The 18,403-nt window shown below is 33.3% G+C and overlaps 1 protein-coding gene across 4 annotated transcripts in view; it reads left to right on the forward strand.

Moving 5' to 3' along the window:
* LOC123555521 (baculoviral IAP repeat-containing protein 3-like) overlaps positions 1-15,325 on the forward strand; it is a 29,045-nt gene extending 13,720 nt beyond the window's left edge. Inside the window, exons 2-5 of one of the 4 annotated variants that reach the window (XR_008371652.1) lie at positions 2,393-2,558; positions 2,762-2,887; positions 11,979-12,769; positions 13,205-13,920. Coding sequence is in view for 3 of the 4 variants with exons in the window: in XM_053547867.1 (XP_053403842.1) it covers positions 11,980-12,769; positions 13,205-13,437 (1,023 nt within the window). In the remaining variant the exon portion in view is untranslated. Of the gene's footprint in view, positions 1-2,392; positions 2,559-2,761; positions 4,542-6,520; positions 11,544-11,978; positions 12,770-13,204 lie in introns of those variants that run through there. The other 3 variants (XM_053547867.1, XM_053547866.1, XM_053547868.1) reach the window with 3 other exon arrangements.
* The last annotated feature ends 3,078 nt before the right edge of the window (positions 15,326-18,403 follow it).

Genomic DNA, 18,403 nt, shown 5'->3' on the forward strand with positions numbered 1-18,403 from the left:
AGTAGATGATTCCTAACGATTTTAGGGTCACTCTATTAAAGGTCAAGGCCACAGGTACCTGAACATGGAAAACCATTTCCAATCAATAACTTGAGAACCTCCTGACCCAGAATGTTGAAACTTCATAGAATGATTGTTCATGAAGAGTAGATGACCCCTATTGTTTTTGGGGTTACTCCGTTAAAGGTCAAGGTCACAGGGGCCTGAACATTGAAAACCATTTCCGATCAATAACTTGAGAACCACTTGACCCAGAATGTTGAAACTTCATAGGATGATTGAACATGCAGAGTAGATGACCTCTATTGATTTTGGGTCAGTCTATTAAAGGTCAAGGTCACAGTGACCTGTTCATGTAAAATCATTTTTTTGGAAATAACTTGAGAACCACTTGACCTACAATGTTGAAACTTGATAGGATGATTGGACATGCAGAGTAGATGACCCCTATTTATTTTGAGGTCATTTGATCAAAGGTCACGGTCACAGGAGCCTGAACAGTGACTTGAGAACCACTAGGCCAAGAGTGTTGAAATTTAGCGGGATGACTGGACATGCCAAGTAGATGATCCATATTGCAGCCAACCATCAGTGTCTCTTTGACTTTCGCTCCAGACCCCTATTGACTTCTTGCCTATATGACTTTGCATTTGGGGAGACATGCGCTTTTTTACAAAAGCATTTTCTATTTCAATTTGATTTTATATGTATAGTTATTCCAGTCTTGTTTTTCAGTCATGTGAACCCTTTTACTGATATCCAATATCATAATTGGGGTCATTTTTACGATATTAATATTTGAACTGAATTTACTTCCAAGTCAGTCCTATTTTTTATCCCATTGATAATTGGTGACAATATTGCAAGGTCATTTAACTCCGGCGTTAGCCTGTATTGTTAGATGGTAAATTGACACGAAATTCACGCGTTTTTTGCCCAAGTTTCCCCCGATATATATACAACGCTACTGTTGTATATGAAATATAAACGAAATGATAACTAATTCGTTTAAACGAAATGATTTCGTTTAAACGAAATAAAAAAGTCTCACATTACCTACATGTAAGTGGAAAAAAGTGCGTAACATGTCACTTTAGGGGCACCGTACTATTTACGGATTATCGTGGTCTTATATACAGCTATACTACAAGTTTTCGGGTGGACAATTTAGGCCCTTCCTGAATAAATGTGTTTTCACAACTTGATCTGCAAACTGATTTTCTCAATCTCTTTTCAGAAAAGTTTTAAGAATATAGATGAATAACTATCTTACACTTTAGAAACAAAATGTAATTGAAATTTACCTACATACACTATGTACATATTGCTACATTAATTCAATAAATTTTTATACATTAAACACATTGTCTTGGCCAAATATATGTCACTGTCAATTTAAAACTAAAAGCTAATATATCTCATATTTTTCATGCAAATCATGTATAACTAGTTTCATGGAAATAGACAAAATATACAGTTATTCTGTGGCGCGTCTTTAAACGGACATTCGTTTGAATTAATTATAAAATCACGTGATCCCGAAGAATTTCCGATCGGTTACGGAAAAACGATTAACACGAAAGTAGGACAAAATGACCACCCATGTCAGTCTAAGAAAATACAAAAAAAAAAACATCATTCGTTTCTCTGAACATGTTTTGACTCGAAGGGAATATTGAACGGCTATCGTAATGTTTAGATGCATATTTTAAAAAGTTGAGTCTTTTTTAAAGATTTATGCTTTTTTATTTGTCTTTATTTGGTACCTTTAAGTAGTTAATCATGACGTAGTAAATGCAGTAGCTATTTCCCATGGGCAGAATTTACTTTCGGTTTATGCAAACCGCAAAAAGTCAATTCCTGCTTTTCTCGAAGGTCGCAGAAATAAAAAAAAACGCACAAATAAACTAGGCCCATTTTAGGACAAAACCACAGATTTTTTGCCCGCAGAATTAACCCGCTATACGGTATGAAGAAAGTTGTGATAATTAGAAAAAAATACTTCGACATTTGGTATAATTCCTGAAACAGTTTTGTTAGAAAACCGTTAAATGACAATTAGCGATTAAGGTGGAATGCGCCTAATTTAAAGTTAATGGGTTCCGTTTCGACATTTGTTTAATATGAAATTCAGCATAGTCCTCGTAGAATGAGTATTTTACTTTATTGTTTTTACTCCAAAATCTCCCCTTTAATTGATACATACGCATAGTATTGGGTAAACTAATGGAATGTAACGATTCCCGATTGAGGCACTGCCTTATTTCATATTATATAATACAAATATGATAATTACGGCACACTTTATACTCCGTTTAAAAAGTGCTTCAAATACTTATGACACTATTTGTATTTATTAATCATGTGTTATATAATTTTGAAACTTTTATAGACGATTGCAAAGAAATATGACGAAATCAAAACAAAAGATGTAAAAAGACAACAAGAATATATGGACAAGAACATTGACCACCTAAAGAGTACCTTCGACAAAGCATTTTTGGAAATGAAACCAGCAGCAAAACTCACTGGAAAAGATCAACCTTCCATTAGGAAAAGTATATCACATTTTTCACACATATTATTATACATTTGTAATTTGAATCTTGTAATAGTTACAGCTGGAAACAAAAAGAATGACATATTAACATAAAATTAGAAAAATAATGACAAATTAACATAAGATTAGAACTAACTGAACTGAGAGTATATTTAATACGTGTTAAAGGTAAGACAAAATACTGTGTCGTTTACTTTACAGATGACATTGGTATTGAGATGACACCTGTAAGAGAATGGCGTCATGGCAGAGAACTTTACGACACCAGCGGGTTCGAAAGATACGGCATTCGATACAGAAATGGTCGTCTAGTCGTACCTGTAGATGGCATGTATTTTATTTATTCTTATGTCGATTTATTTGAGTCATGTAATCCATCAACGGGTATGCCTAATGTGAAAGATACTACTAAGCCTATTCAGCATGGCATATTTAAATTCAATATCCTTGATGGAGAGGAAATGGAATTAGTTTCAAATGTACAACCACACAAGGTTTCGAGTAACAGATATTTCAATTTCTACAGTAGCTATGTTTCGTCACTTGTAGAGCTCAAAGCAGGTGATGAGCTTTCTGTAAAGGTTAGCAATTTAACTTATCTAAGATATACTGCAGAAAATTCCTTTGGGGTTAATCTGATATGAAAACTTCATCCCCATGTTTTCATGTATCCTGATTTGTAGTTTTGCTTCGTATCAAGGTGGCATGGAATAGCTGAAATGCGTTGAAGCTAGTGCGGGAAAAGTCGCAAAAATAGAACTTTTAAAAAGGTCCAAAAAAGTTGAGAGAATGTACATGCATTCTTTGTAAACAGAATGTATTCGGTCAGTTTTCTTATTCATTACCTTAAACGATGAAAACGAGTCAAGTATGGTTTAAGAGCAAAATTGTCCGGAAAGTGAGATTTATCCCGTATAACTTGCAAATAAAATCTACTACATTTTTAATTATTGTGGAAATTGGTGCAAATAGATGTATATTTTGTACAATATCAAATATGTGTAATTTCAGTATTTTTCTTATTTTCTTGAACAAGCTGAATGAAAACTACGGTGCAAGAATCTCATGATATAATGTATTTTAATTTTGACAATATTTAACTACAATATCGGTTACTTCACTCATTAAATATTATATGCATTATATGCATAAACGTGCAGTATATCGTTTTACGGAGTCTGTAAAATGCAAATGATTCTGATTAACGTATAACATAAGAGATTATAGACTAAATGTGTGTCTAAGTGTGTCTAAGTTTCAATACCCGTACATATAAAACGATTTGTTACACTTTGTCGAATCTTAGGAATAATATTAATTCACTATTATGTATAATAAGTCTCATCGAAAACTTATAACAATATTTCATTTCAATTTTTCCAGAACGTAGGCAATCTTAATAACAATGTGTATTTAAGGGCAACAACTTGCATTTTGTGTTGCCAAAATATAATGAGAAAACTTACATGCGTTCACAGTAACTGTTACAATGCCATTTTTAAACAAATAACTTTTGTGTTGTCATAACTGTAATTAATAAAAAGTAATACATTTTATTTTAATTTTGTCGAAATATTATCATAAAATATCAATGCAATTTCCACAGATCAATTGCAATATTATTTAAGAGAAAATAAAAGAACATCAGTCAATGCAGATTTTATTTTTAAAAAGTACCATTGACTTTAAAAATGTGTTTGTTGTGCATTTTACATTTTTATTTTAATTCATAGCTCATTTAGCAATTACTGAAATTGTCTGTGGCTGTTTTAATGAACAGATTCAATCAATCTGAGCCTGCTATTATTTTGCGTTCTATACTTCCAAACGATTTTCTTAGAGATGTTTTTATTAATATTACTTTTAACATTGTTTCATTACTTTCTGTTCTATTAGACATAAATCTATTGTTTGATGAACTTTTGTCGACATATATACATTGTATTATATTATACACGATATTAAAACTATGAAAAAATAATTCAAATTTGTATTGATTTCTTCATTTTTCTGACCAACAGTTTTATCGGGATCACTATTGTTGATCATTTTCTAGCAGAAAAGCCTAATAAGAACGAATTTTCGTTATTTTTGTAAAATTACAAATGGCTTACCAACAAGAACGGTGAACGGAAGAACCAAAACCTTCCGAAGGCAAATTCCCTAGGACTAAGGCGCATAAATCAGGTTATACCTATCAAGCATTTTAAAAGTTTGACTACAAATAACAATTGTTCAATACAGCTTGTTGGTGTTCCCATTCCTATACTCCTCTCCACTCCGCCCTATTCAAACTTTAACAAGAGCACTGCCTATGGGTGCCATCGCTCGTCTGCAAGTGCTGAACAACATGTAAGAATAGACTTATTGTTCAGAATTTTGAAGTACAAAAATGGTCATAATTCTGACAAAATACACGTCAGAGGTATGGTTTTTTGCCTGCCTAGTTCCCTAATGATGACAAACAAGTGTGCAAAGTTTCAAAGCTGTACTCTAACAGTATTTGAGAAATATAGACCTAATGAAAAATTTTAACCAACGCCGACACTGACGACGACGATCGAGTGACGACAATACTTCGTATATTTCTTTTAAAAATCAGAGGAGCTAAAAATGCTCAGACATACAATGTTATAGATACATATAACACAATATGAACTAATTGATTCAGGAGAGAGGGCGAGGGAAGGTACTCCACACGCGTCCCTTTTAAAATCGGAGGGCATAAATATTTAATCCCCTAAAATTCACACATCCTATCATTTAGAAAAAAAAATATTCTGCATACTTCATTTGCAAAACATAGCATCCTAGAATTTATAAAAAGCGGAAGAATAGGAGAAACCGGAACCGCTGTCTGGTGTATGATATAAATTGTTTAGTTTTACTAGACTGAGTATACCTTTTGACTGACACTTTTTAAGATAGTCGCAACGCTTCTCTGTTTGATGATGCGATGACAAAAGTGCAAGAGTCTTTCGTTTCCGATTTAACGCCGTTTTCGTTCAGTATTTCAGTTAGGTAGCGGCGGACAGTTAACTTAACCACTGTTCCTAGATTCTGCACCAGAAGAGACCTGTTCTTCACTAGTAGCTGCCATCTTCCCCGCATGAACCAGAGGTGGAGGACGAATGCTTTCAGACACAATGTCTTTTATCAAATCGTCACGGAGAACATACGCCTCACCAAGGGATCGAACTAATGATCCGCGAGCCGTAGATACTCATACTCTATTGAAAAATCTCCTTGTCTGTCGCCTTGGAAGCTTTTGTCCATGAATTTCGAACACCCAATATAAGCTGTAAAGGTTTGTTTATTCTGTTTGTTTATTAAAAATGCTCCCTCTATTGAAAATGGGGGCTTCCGTGGCCGAGTGGTTAAGGTCGCTGACTTCAAATCACTTGCCCCTCATCGATGTGGGTTCGAGCCTCACTCGGGGCGTTGAATTCTTCATGTGAGGAAGCCATCCAGCTGGCTTACGGAAGGTCGGTGGTTCTACCCATGTGGCCGCTCGTGATGAAATAATGCACGGAGGGGCACCTGGGGTCTTCCTCCACCATTAAAGCTGGAAAGTCGCCATATGACCTATCATGTGTCGGTGCGACGTTAAATCCAACAACAACAATCTATTGAAAATATCAACAACATTTTATACAAACATAATGATTTCTTCTTCACATATATGTAAATGAATGGAAAGCAATTTCGTTTTAAGGCCTCACAACATTTATTACTTTTTTGTCTTTGATTAACATCTAACTACGAATTCACTTCATAATGTTCATCATAAAAGAAGCCGACAGCCCGCTCAGTAGGGAGAGCGTTTGTCTACGGATCGCGGGGTCGTGAGTTCGATCCCCAGGCGGGGCGTATGTTCTCCGTGACGATTTGATAAAAGACATTGTGTCTGCAATCATTCGTCCTCCACCTCTGATTCTTGTGGGGAAGCTGGCAGTTACTTGCGGAGAACAGGTTTGTACTGGTACAGAACTCAGGAATACTGGTTAGGGTAACTGCCCGCCGTTACATGACTGAAATACTGTTGAAAAACGGCGTTAAAACCCAAAACAAAACAAACAAAAAACATAATTTTCCAATGGCAATTTCTTGCCATTATCGCAATGTTTTGTATATTTGATTACCAACTGAAACATTAGATTACTTGATGTATTGGTAATAAAAAGAGCATTGAAACTCGAGGATAAACGATTTGTACGAGGGGGCGTAGCCCCCGAGTATAAACCGTTTACCCGAGAGTTTTAATGTTCTTTCTGTTTTGTATCATAGCCATCCATATATGGTAGTTCAGTAGGCGTTCCACATTGCTATATACAGCAGTTCAGTGAGTACTTAAAATCCTTGCTTTTACAAATGTGTAAAGCTCAGGTAAAATAAACCAATGCGAGCGCAGAAAATCAATAAAATACCATTCGCTGTCTGCTGTTAGAGACACGCCCATACACGCTGGCATACTTTCCTATCCAACAGTGCGGTAACTAGCGTGCGGGTATTTAATACCTGCACACTTTTAGTGACCGCACCCTGCACTCAGTGTATACGATTTACCTGCACAAAATTTGTTAAGAAAAAACACCTAGCTATGATACAATGAAATTTATTGATGACAATTGTCTGTGTGTATCAAACCATACGTTTATACGTGCATCATTGTATTTTCCGCTCGCTAGCATACTACGACAGCACTGAACGCTTACATTTTGTGTTAAATGACCCAAAGATAAACTGGAAACCGGCGACTGATAATGACACGGACCGAAACAGACACATTTTAAGAGATGACAGCGAATTAACATCACTAGAACATTGTGACCTAGAAAATCGTGGCAAGGAAAATGCAAATGATAAAATAACTAGTTCAGTATTTGAATGCATCCAAATGCCTTCCCGTGTCAAAGTTCAAATTTTTTCTTACTGGACTTTACTGGAACAGTTAACTTAATGATGTGCATACATCAATGCTTGAGAAAAAATGGTACGATGCGCTGACTGATTACCATGAAATTCGTCCGGTTCCATTTGCTTCCAGTATAAAACAACAAAATACGAATTTAGGCGTATACACAAATATCACTTTCAGCAATACCTTTTGAAACTTGACCAAGAGTTAGACCGCCCGGCAGAAGTGGACCAGATTGAATTCTAGAAAATAGTAAATGGTAGGGAAAACACTGAGCTAGAGTATCTTCAGGTGCAGGTATAATGTTCAATAACCAAATTTACAGAGACGCACAAGATCCAACTGAACAATAGGCGTTATATTTTTAGAGACTTGTATAGTCCATGTGAAACTCAATTTAATGATGATCAGTGATATGATGCTGCCAATGAACATATTTTAACAGTAAAAGATCGAATGTAGAGAGAAAAAGTAGAGAAAATCCATATATTCACGCTTCGAATTGTATATGTTGATTTTATCCACATTTCGACCATTATAAGAAACATAGGATGTACCTTAGGTAGATTTCTCCCAAAAAGAAGGCTCCTTTATGAGTCCGAGTAAATTAAATGATATAGCGTCATATATGCATAATCAACTTTATATATAATGGCGTTCAGAAGAAATGTATGCGCCTATCCAAATATCTAAAGTTGCAGAATTTAATTGAGTGAAAACGGCCCCGTTTTCTATAAGAAAACGTTGTTTTGCGGTCAAATTGGGGTAGAGACGATAAAAGAACAGATAACTACTACTGACGTGTGTTCCCTCAGTATTTGTTGTCTGTATTGATAACTGAAACATAAGTGGGGACAAATACTGTAAATTTACCGATTGTATGCCTTGCGTTGTTTCTTCTCATTCTTTTAATTTCAAGTATTTGCTAAATATGAGGGGTAATCTAAAATTACGTGGATTTCTATTAATATCATTTAGCAGTATTAAGTTTCGAAATTTGGATAGAATATTATATTCTATTCATTGCTTGAAATGTTAACAATACCTTCCTATTTCTTTATCGGGCGAATATGCCTCAGTATTGTTGACAAGACGTCAAAATTGTTATTTATTTTCATATTAGAATAGAATATAGATAGAGCAAGAAAGAGATATTTCTCTATAACTCTGTAAATAGTTCTAGAGTCCTGATCAAGTTGTAGAGAAAAACTTAGAGTACTTTAAAGTTATTTGCTTATTCCTCAATATATAGTTTTAGAATGGAACTGGTTTTAATCTGGAAAAGCCCAGCCAAACTGATATCAATAATATTAAAGATTATTATAAAGGTAAATTGAATTTTAAAAAGAATGATAATAACAAATATGTTTTATATATGTGTATTACAAAGGGAAACAACTCAGCCAGAAAGTCTGTGCCATTACCTACAGCTTTTATCCCCCCTTTAATATCGTGCTTTTGTTTTGTTTACAAGCTAGAAAGTCCGTAATATCAGCTAAGTGCAGCTTTTATCTACTTTCAAATTTCGCTAGCGATTGAATATACGACTATTATTATTGTTATTCACCGACTGTGGTCGCTCTAATATGTACAATTGTCTGTTTGTTATTTGACATATCATGCTGTTATAACTCTTTACTGATCCATTCATGATATATGTGAACATGTTAAATGAAGTCTCCAGAAATAAAATATAACTTACAAAAAAGAACCTATAGAAATAATATTTTTGAATTTGATGAAGTTTTGTATCTGGCGATATTACGTTATTTGACAGAAAAAAATAGGAAGCTCGATAATGTATGATTTCCTTTTTTTCTATTACTAACCTCCAAAACATTCTATTCTTATCGAAAAGATATATCGTGTTATTTACATTAAAGAAAACGAACATTCACTATTGTTAATATGTTTGATGTAATAAAAATTAATATGAATATTATGGGTAACTAAATATAAGAATTTGCAAGCCCTCTTAGCTCAATAGGGAGAGCGCAGATCTACGGATCTCAGAGCCGTGAGTTCGGGTCTTGGGCGAAGCGCATGTTCTCCATGACGAGTTGATAAAAGACACTGTGTCTGCAATCATTCGTCCTACACCCGCCAGCTTAACTCAGTAGGAAGAGCGGTGGTTACGGATCGCGGGGTCATTGGTTCGATATCCGGGTGGGGCGTATGTTCTTCGTGACGATTTGATAAAAGACATTGTGTCCGAAATCATTCGTCCTCCACCTCTGATTCATGGGGGAATCTGGCAGTTACTTGCGGAGAACAGGTTGGTACTGGTACAAAATTCAGGAATACTGGTTAGGGTAACTGCTCACCGTTAAATACAACTCGTTTAAATGGGTCAACCGCATTGTTGTACTTATGAAATAGAGTTGCCCGGATTATTGGTTGGTCAGGACTACGACATGTATTGTATTTTGCCATCGAAATATTTCTAAAAAATGCTTCTTCTCCTTCCGTTTGCATCCGTCCATGTTTACAAACACGTTTGTTTATTTTATGAATTGTAACTGAAATACTGTTGAAAAACGGCGTTTAACCCAAAACAATCAAACAAATATAAGTATTTTAGGAGACAAACATTCAAATATGTTTATCAATATTATTTTTAAGCGCATGGTTTGGTTTAATTTGTCGATAGTCATATTGAATACAATTAGATTATTCGTTTATATACAATGTACCAAATTACTTATGATTTTTTTTTTCAGACATTAATTCAATTTGGATATAAGGAATGGAAGGCAAAATTTATACTGTTTACTTTTCATCTTAATCTGCATTTCTCAATATTGTAAAAAAGAGATTTGTCATTTTTTCCTTAAAGCACTTTTTTTATATATTTTTTCTTTATAGAAATACATTCGCCTTTTTGTTTTCGTTACTTGTACTTTGTATGTTGAAGTGTGTATTTGTTAATGTATTCTACTTCACTTTTTTATTTTTAGTGTAATTTTGTCTGTGTATATAAATATTTGTAAACTGCAATCATCAACACTTCCATTTTTGCACTGTAGGTTTCCAGCTATTGGGAGGCTGCGTCCTTTAAAGATGTCTCTTGTCCTTGTTGTCAGCACACTTTTATAATTTTTTCGCTATGAAACATATATGCGTATACAATTTATTTCATCATATACGCTGTTTTAATAGTGTATAAATACACTTTTGTTTATTTATTTGCTATAGGTGTAAAACTTTCTGGGCTCAAATCCTAACATTGTATTTCTGTTTTCCTCCCATGTAATTCATAAAGAACCCGCTTGACAAATGGCAGAATTCAGAACTATGATCTACAGACAAGGGGCTTCAAATATAATGGGGTCTTCTAAAATCACTAGAGGGTGAGGGTTTCACCTTCCAGCTCTAGGCCTAGTTATCTTCACATATGTTTTTGTACATTTTATAAAAACAAAGGCAATACCTTAGACAACAGTTCCAACGTATTACCATACACTTTTAATATGTTTTTAAACGCAGACGGATGACAACTTTTAATTAGTACTCTCGTTACAACATTATAAGCTGCATTCTTAAAAATAAATTCATTCATAGTTTGTTCAGTCGAGTACTTCGTTATGTGCTTAGATATGTTTCATAATGTTAACTTCCTTATGAATGAAACCCATATTATTATAACGTGCGGATTTATGCGGAAAAGAAAACCTCATTACATTGTGAATGTGTCCGCTATGTAAAGAGACCTAGTTATCTCTATATAAGACAGACATAGAAGTGTACATTAATATACATGTACTACTCTAACATTGTGATAAGAGAAAAAGAAAACAACATCTATCGTTTTTCTGCCATTTGATTTGTTATTTTTTATTATGGCGAGAATCAGAATCTTTAAGCGGATTGATTTACACACCATGAGCGTCATTTACAGAACTATATAAAGTATATAAAGAGCGGTTTGCCATTATGTGTTAGTATAAAATGATATGTTTATGATCGGAAAAAGGAATATGCACCAAATTATTGAATGTAAAATGCATTTTAACATTGTAAGAACAATTTAGAAAATTTGAAACTTCATAAACCTTTAATAAAAAGGTGAGTCGGAATATGTACTAAATGACTCAAAAAATAAAAACAGTGGTTATTGTACCAAAACAGCAACTTGTAGAATTACTATACGCATATTTATGATCCTGAGTGCGCAAATGAATGAAATCTCGTGATCATTTCTAGCGTCTTGCTCAATAACTAGTGGTAATTAATATAATTTCTGTTAAAAAGTAATTAAATATTTTAAGATATTATTGCGTTTGGTAAATTGGAGTGCCAAGGTTTAAGGCTATTTATTCGTAAACTCGGAAGTAATTCAAGACGTAAAATAGGATATTGGTATGTGTATCTTAAATGACATATCTGGATCCGCTATTGAGGAGGATATACCTTTTAAAGAAAACTTAAAGTAAACTAAATTAGCTAGACAAATACTTGATGGTTCTTGCAGTTATTTTGCATTTCTTCCTCTGATTTCAGAATGGCTTCAAAACACATGCCAGCAAGGAGCCCTCGACATATAACATCTGACTGTTATACAAGACCTCTGCTAAACGCTCCACTGCTGCAAATGATTGAAAGCATTTTGCAAGTGCGACAACACAATAGCATTGAACTGGCTATTTCTAATATGAATTATGAAGTAGTCCGCCAATTCACATTTGCTACATATCCAAGAAAAGGAAAACCTGACATTCGACAGTTTATCATCGCCGGATTTTATTATACTGGATACGGAGATGAAGTCGTTTGCTATTGCTGCAATTTAACTGAAAGTGGATGGGCCGAAAATGATATTCCGACAAAAACGCATATCAGACAGTCTCCAAACTGTGATTTTTATTCAAGAAATTCAGAAGTCAACGTGCCATTTTTCGATTTGATGGGTGAGGAGAGGTCGTTTCCTCAGGAGCATACGCAAATGTTACAGACACCTGTCCAATACACCAGTGAAGACTTCCAGCCTAGAGGTACTTCTTCAGCACAAACGCCTACCGTCTTAACTGGTTCTAAACACGCAACAGATGACAACCCGTCTACACAAATGTTGAGTACTCGTCATAACGTAAGGAGAAAAGCATTTGTTAGAAGTCAGATGGTACAAAGACAATGTAAATCTCTATCGAGTTTAAAATATTCGGGAGGGGAGACAATGGCGAAAACCCAAGCTACATTTTCGCATCATCTTGACCTAAAAGACTCAAGGCAATGTAGGCGGCTCGAGTTCAATGCACCAATGAACACTTCAACACGAAAAGTGAAAAATAATTGTAAGTAGAAACATTTTGAAAACTTTATATCTGTAAGAAAGAACAGTTTGTGTCTTTAATAATAACTTGTTTCTTAAGATTATATAATTCATTCGATTGTTTTATAATTGTGTTTTGTTTAGCGGGTTTTGTTGCAAACTTTACCTCTCGTGGACAGGTTAGATTAAATCGAGTTTTTTTGTCATTTGGCTTGGTTATGCTCAGTATTTTTTATAAAATTTGAATAAAGCTCTAACGCCAAAAAATACAAACATTCTGGATATAATAAACATAATGACCAATAAAGCGCATCGAATTCGGGTTTAAAGTATCAATAGTTTTCTTATTACCTTTCTATTTTACCAATTATTTAAATTTTGTTAAAACATCGATAAAAATAGAAATGCATGTTTTGTTTATATTATTCATCTATCCAATTCTTTTTTTATTCAACAGTCCGTGTACTGGCTGCCGACAGAGAAGCACAATCAAGGGATCCAGGAGCAGAAATGTACATGTGCAAAATATGTTTGGACAGTACAGCCCGTGTTGAATTCTTACTATGTGCGCATTTGGCTTGTTGCAGTCCATGTTCATATTATACTGACGTTTGTCCTGAATGTAAACAAGAAATAGAGACAAAGATAAACGTGTCAAATGTTCGAAGCAAAAGGCAAGAAAATGTCTGAAAATATCCTGCTGGAGCTACATCCACTGTGAAATGGAGAAAGCATGACGGAAAAAAACATAATGACAAAAACAGTGTAATGCAACCGACAGAGTCAGTCTAATGTTACTTGATACAACCTAGAACTTATGAAAGAATGTAATTATTATTACTGATTATTAGACTTTACTTTTAACTTGCAAAAGAAAAATAATTATAAACTATGACGAGTTTTCAAAGCTCTGTTGTTTATATTTATATTCAGATTTTAACGCATCTGTGAAATTATCACATATTCCTATATCTGTTCCTGTATATATTGTATTTTTATTAACATGGATGTGCAATTAATCTTTTAGAATTTTAAACCTTTAATATGTTATTTCTACAAATCGTTATCTCATGTATTTATCTCTCTTCGTAATTTAATCACATTAACTTTAAGTTAGTATTTCTTGTATTCGCTAAAAACTGGTTTCAATATTTTTGTTTACCTCATTGCAACATATTAATAAAATGTTACTACTTTGAATTTCTTACCGTTTTTTACCGTAAGGAATTCCAAATGACTTATCGTACTTTTTAGAATGTATGAATTTATGACAGCTGTTCAATTCCGGAAATGCCCTTTGAGATGAGATGAATTAATGCATGGAGGGGCACCTGTGGTCTTCCTCCACCACAATATTACTTTTAAATGTGTCGATGCGACGTTAAAACCCACCGAAACAATCAGCAACACAGATCGAAAAGGTTTATAAATTAAAAGAAAGGAAAGAAATAGAAGACACTCGTAAAGAACAGAAGTAACACATGCCATTTTGCGTTGTATTCTTTACATATGGCAACTTTTGTTTTTAATTTATAACAGTTGTAAGTACATCATTATTTTGAAACGTTTTCAGTGTTTTCAGTGCAAGATTTCCCTTAGGATTCATTAAATATACGAAATTAAGCCTCGAAAGTCTTAAAATATTATCAATATTATGTAAACATCTCGTGCTATTAGTGTGCAGTTCGACGAAATAGGTTTTATTATATTTGTAACGTTGTAAAAGAATTTAAAAATTTAAACTTCATTAAACATTTCATATATTCATTTAGATTAGATATGAGCTGACAGTTTACGTGACTTTCTAAATACTGTTATTTGTTAAAATTCATTTATTTATTTTTGTATGTTTTCTTAAAATATGTTTGCTTTATCTGTTTTTAACAAGCTGGTTGCGTGTGGATGATTATTTTGGCATTCTAAAGTAACATTTCTATAGCCGTATCTACTGTAACGTAAATTTATCTAAAGATGTTGTTGATGCGCCCAGTTTCTTTCTCTATCGAATTACAGAACTAATTTTTATCTAAGTTAAAAAAAATCATATATGGGTTTTCTGGTTATCTTGTATCTACATCTTCTTTTTAAAATAATTATTTCAAAATGGTGTCCAATGTCTTGTTAAAATACCGAAAAAGGAAGTACAGCTTAATTAGATATTACTTATTTTGTCTTTATATGAAGTGTTAAACATTCTGTCTTACTTACATTCGCTTTAAACACTTTTAGCTCTTAAATCGTTCTTTTTCTACTTATAATGTCATAATTTCATAAAGGTTAAAGATAATCATCGCGTTGCTGAAACAATTGAGCTTCTTATCTATGCAATTAGAAGAGTTTCAAGAATTATAAATGTTCCTGGTTTACTTTGTTATACTTTGGAATAATTATCTCGCCGGTGGCTTTTGACATCATCACTAGCACTTATATTGATGTAGTTGTAGTTTCTTTATTCAGAATTAAAGTTACAGACGGCGCTCATTTTTCAGGACATTGCAACATTGCTGCGGATGGATGATTCAGAGTTAGAACAATTTGTATTCGGCAAATCTTTTAGAAATTAATTTTGATTATAAAAATCTTCTTTTGTTTATTTTATAATATAGGGAATTTCGTATGATGTCTGTGTGTTATGTAATTGTGTTTTCCCCAACTGACCGAAGCTGATCGAGGAATGGATCGATCTGTTATATAGATTTATATTATTCGCTTGAAATGATTCATTATGCAGTGTAATGCAGGCTTTCATGAAGAAACTTTCCAGCGCATCTGAATAATCATTTTAACAAAATCTAAACTGGATAGAATTTTTATCATTTTTTTTTCCAATGAAGCACACGTCCTAAATTTGTTGAAAGACGTATCCAGACTTAGAAATTTAAAAATTGCAAATTATCTTGGCCAAATTACACGCATCTGAAATACGGAATAAGTTACGTAATGAACTGGGACTTGTAATGATAGTTGAGGTCGATTCCTTTTCTCTTTACCAAATTGAATGAAGATTTACTGGCCACCGTTGGTGTGTAGAATACTTGTAAAACTTGCTTACTTTTTGATCCACCTAATTCGGAACAGGTGTTTTGGTGAATTACGACTTTATTCTACGAGATCCATACATAACATACACATCATTCTAAAGGTCTCCAATGCTGGTATCTTTAATGGTGGAAAATCAATGGCCAAAATTATACTTTTCACATCGTACAAATCAGGCAAAATCACAATTTCGATTCTTTTTAGAAATCTTAGAAATTTTTTATAAGGAAATTTTACATTATTATGACTATAATATTCTAAAAGTTTTATAACAACCCTTTCACAGAATAAAAGAAAAACTCATTTTTTAAAATAACTTTGATGTTAAGGTATTAGACCCGTAATAGAGTACCTCCTTTTTGAAGAGTATTCAATTCCTACCATAAACCTACTTTAGCTGCAATTTTCGGGGTGGGGGGAGGGGCGTAGGTTCAAGCCCCACTGTGACGATTTTCTTTCCTTATTTTCCTTTTTCTTCTGGTAAGGTTTTACTTCTTTCAAGAGTTATTATTGATTTATTGTACAAAAGAATAAAATCTTCATTTGATAAGCGATTGTTTGCTGTTCAAAGTGAATTTACCTCTGAAACAGAAGTAGATTAGACATCGTTAAAAGTTACATGCGGTAAAAGTTCTCTCTTTTGCTTTCACTCTTTAGATTACATATTGTGAAAGAAATGTAGGTAGGTTTTACTTCTTCCCCAATGTTATTTTGGAATAAAGTGAGCAAAATTCAAAACAGACCCACAGAATTCGACCTTGATTTTTCAATGTTGGAGTTTGAATTCTGTCACATTAAATCCGTTTACTAGCACCCTGGAAAAAATGATATTGACAGTTTTATTTTGTGTTTTAGAATTGTTTACTAATAGTTTAATGTTTCTTTTATCAAACTTAATGGTATAATGAATTCTCTGCAAACGTTTTGGATAGTGGCCATCGCTTGTCTCTACTTGAGCTTGAAGAAATGCAATAAATTATTATAATACAAAATTTATAAAAAAAAAACGGCACGGTAAACAATAAATTCGTAACTAATCAAGATATTTGAAAATTATTCACAAATCCTATTACAACCTTATGGGTCCATTTAAATGATGTATGATATCATTAGCATTGTTTTACATTTAAAGAGAAATGAGGAAAAACCCTGTAACGGAAAAGGAGGATCAAACAGTAGATAGCTTGCGAAAGACAGGTGAGTCAATAGCTGAAATAATTCCAACAATTAAGTAGTTGGAATAAACAAGAAAATCAGTTATATTTACATTTTCCGAAAAAATATTTAATACAGTTATTAATTACGGATAACCGAAACTTACTACAGACAGATGATTATGGCAGAAAAAGTTAAATAAAATATAAGATATTTTTATGATTTCAGAAAAAAATATCGTCATGTTCAGGAAATTGTTCCCCAGTCGAAACTATGGACTGCATATCAACACAAGTATCAGTTGTATGCTCTCACATCTATCCCTACGAACCACTCGGAGGGTTGTCATCATCATCGTCACTATCATCCCCTCCAATAACGTGCCCATCAATTGACAGTTTACCACTAATATCGCATTTGTCGCCATCCTTGATCTAGTGACCGTAAAACAAATGTATGTGTTTTGCCCCGTATATAATATTCAAAGACGGTTGAGTAAAATATAATGAGTATTTAGTTGGAAATAACGCAGTTCCTTATCCAGGATGAGATTTAGGTAGGAATGTTAACTTATTGACACTTTAAAACAATATAAACTGTCTTTGTTTTAAGCTTAACTTTTTGATAAAATCACAAATGAGTTTACAATTTGGTTAAACGCATGTTTGTAATTTAATCCATGCAGGTTTACTGTTCCGTTTGATTAACGAGACTGATTTTCACATTTTTATATTTTGAACTACAAATATACACAACATTCCACAGTTACAATATAGGTCATCTGTCTAAATATAGAATGATCAACTCGCATTCGTAAGAATATGAGTTACTAAAAATACATAGGATTAAGTAGAGGCCATGAAGTCTGTCTAACTTGTAAAATGTTATTATAACTTAAGATTTGTAATAGACTATTATATTATTGAAAAGGCTTTTTAAGAAATGACTATTTAATACGTCGTACTGACAGTGAGGATAATTCAAAAAATCATTAACTTTCATGGACAAACTCTAGTATTTTGCTTGGCTGCATTTTATGCGCACCTTATAGCGACCTTTAAAAGTCTTCACACACTTGTATTCAGTGAAAACAATTAGTTCATGCCCCTTGGGATCTTTGTTTCTATAAAAAATATGGAGTAGGATGTAAGGGGTGTTGCGCATTTAAATATCAGTCATGAAAAGACTTGATGAAACTGGGTCTGTTGATATTTCCGTATTTTTCAAGTGACATCTTATACGTGTAAGTATGGCTAGAAAGTTGTTCCTTGGAAGACAGTATATTAAACAAATACTTAATAGAACTTCTCACGCCTCCGTCGGTAATTTGGCTATAAACCTTTCATATTACTAAAGTACATTTATGAACAGTTTACACCTGTAAAAATTTTATTATATTGTTGATATCAAAATCAAAGTTCAAGAAATTGTTTTATGTTATAATATCATTTCATTTATTTAG

Source organism: Mercenaria mercenaria, chromosome 7 (genome assembly GCF_021730395.1).
Source record: "Mercenaria mercenaria strain notata chromosome 7, MADL_Memer_1, whole genome shotgun sequence".
NCBI lineage: Eukaryota > Metazoa > Mollusca > Bivalvia > Venerida > Veneridae > Mercenaria > Mercenaria mercenaria.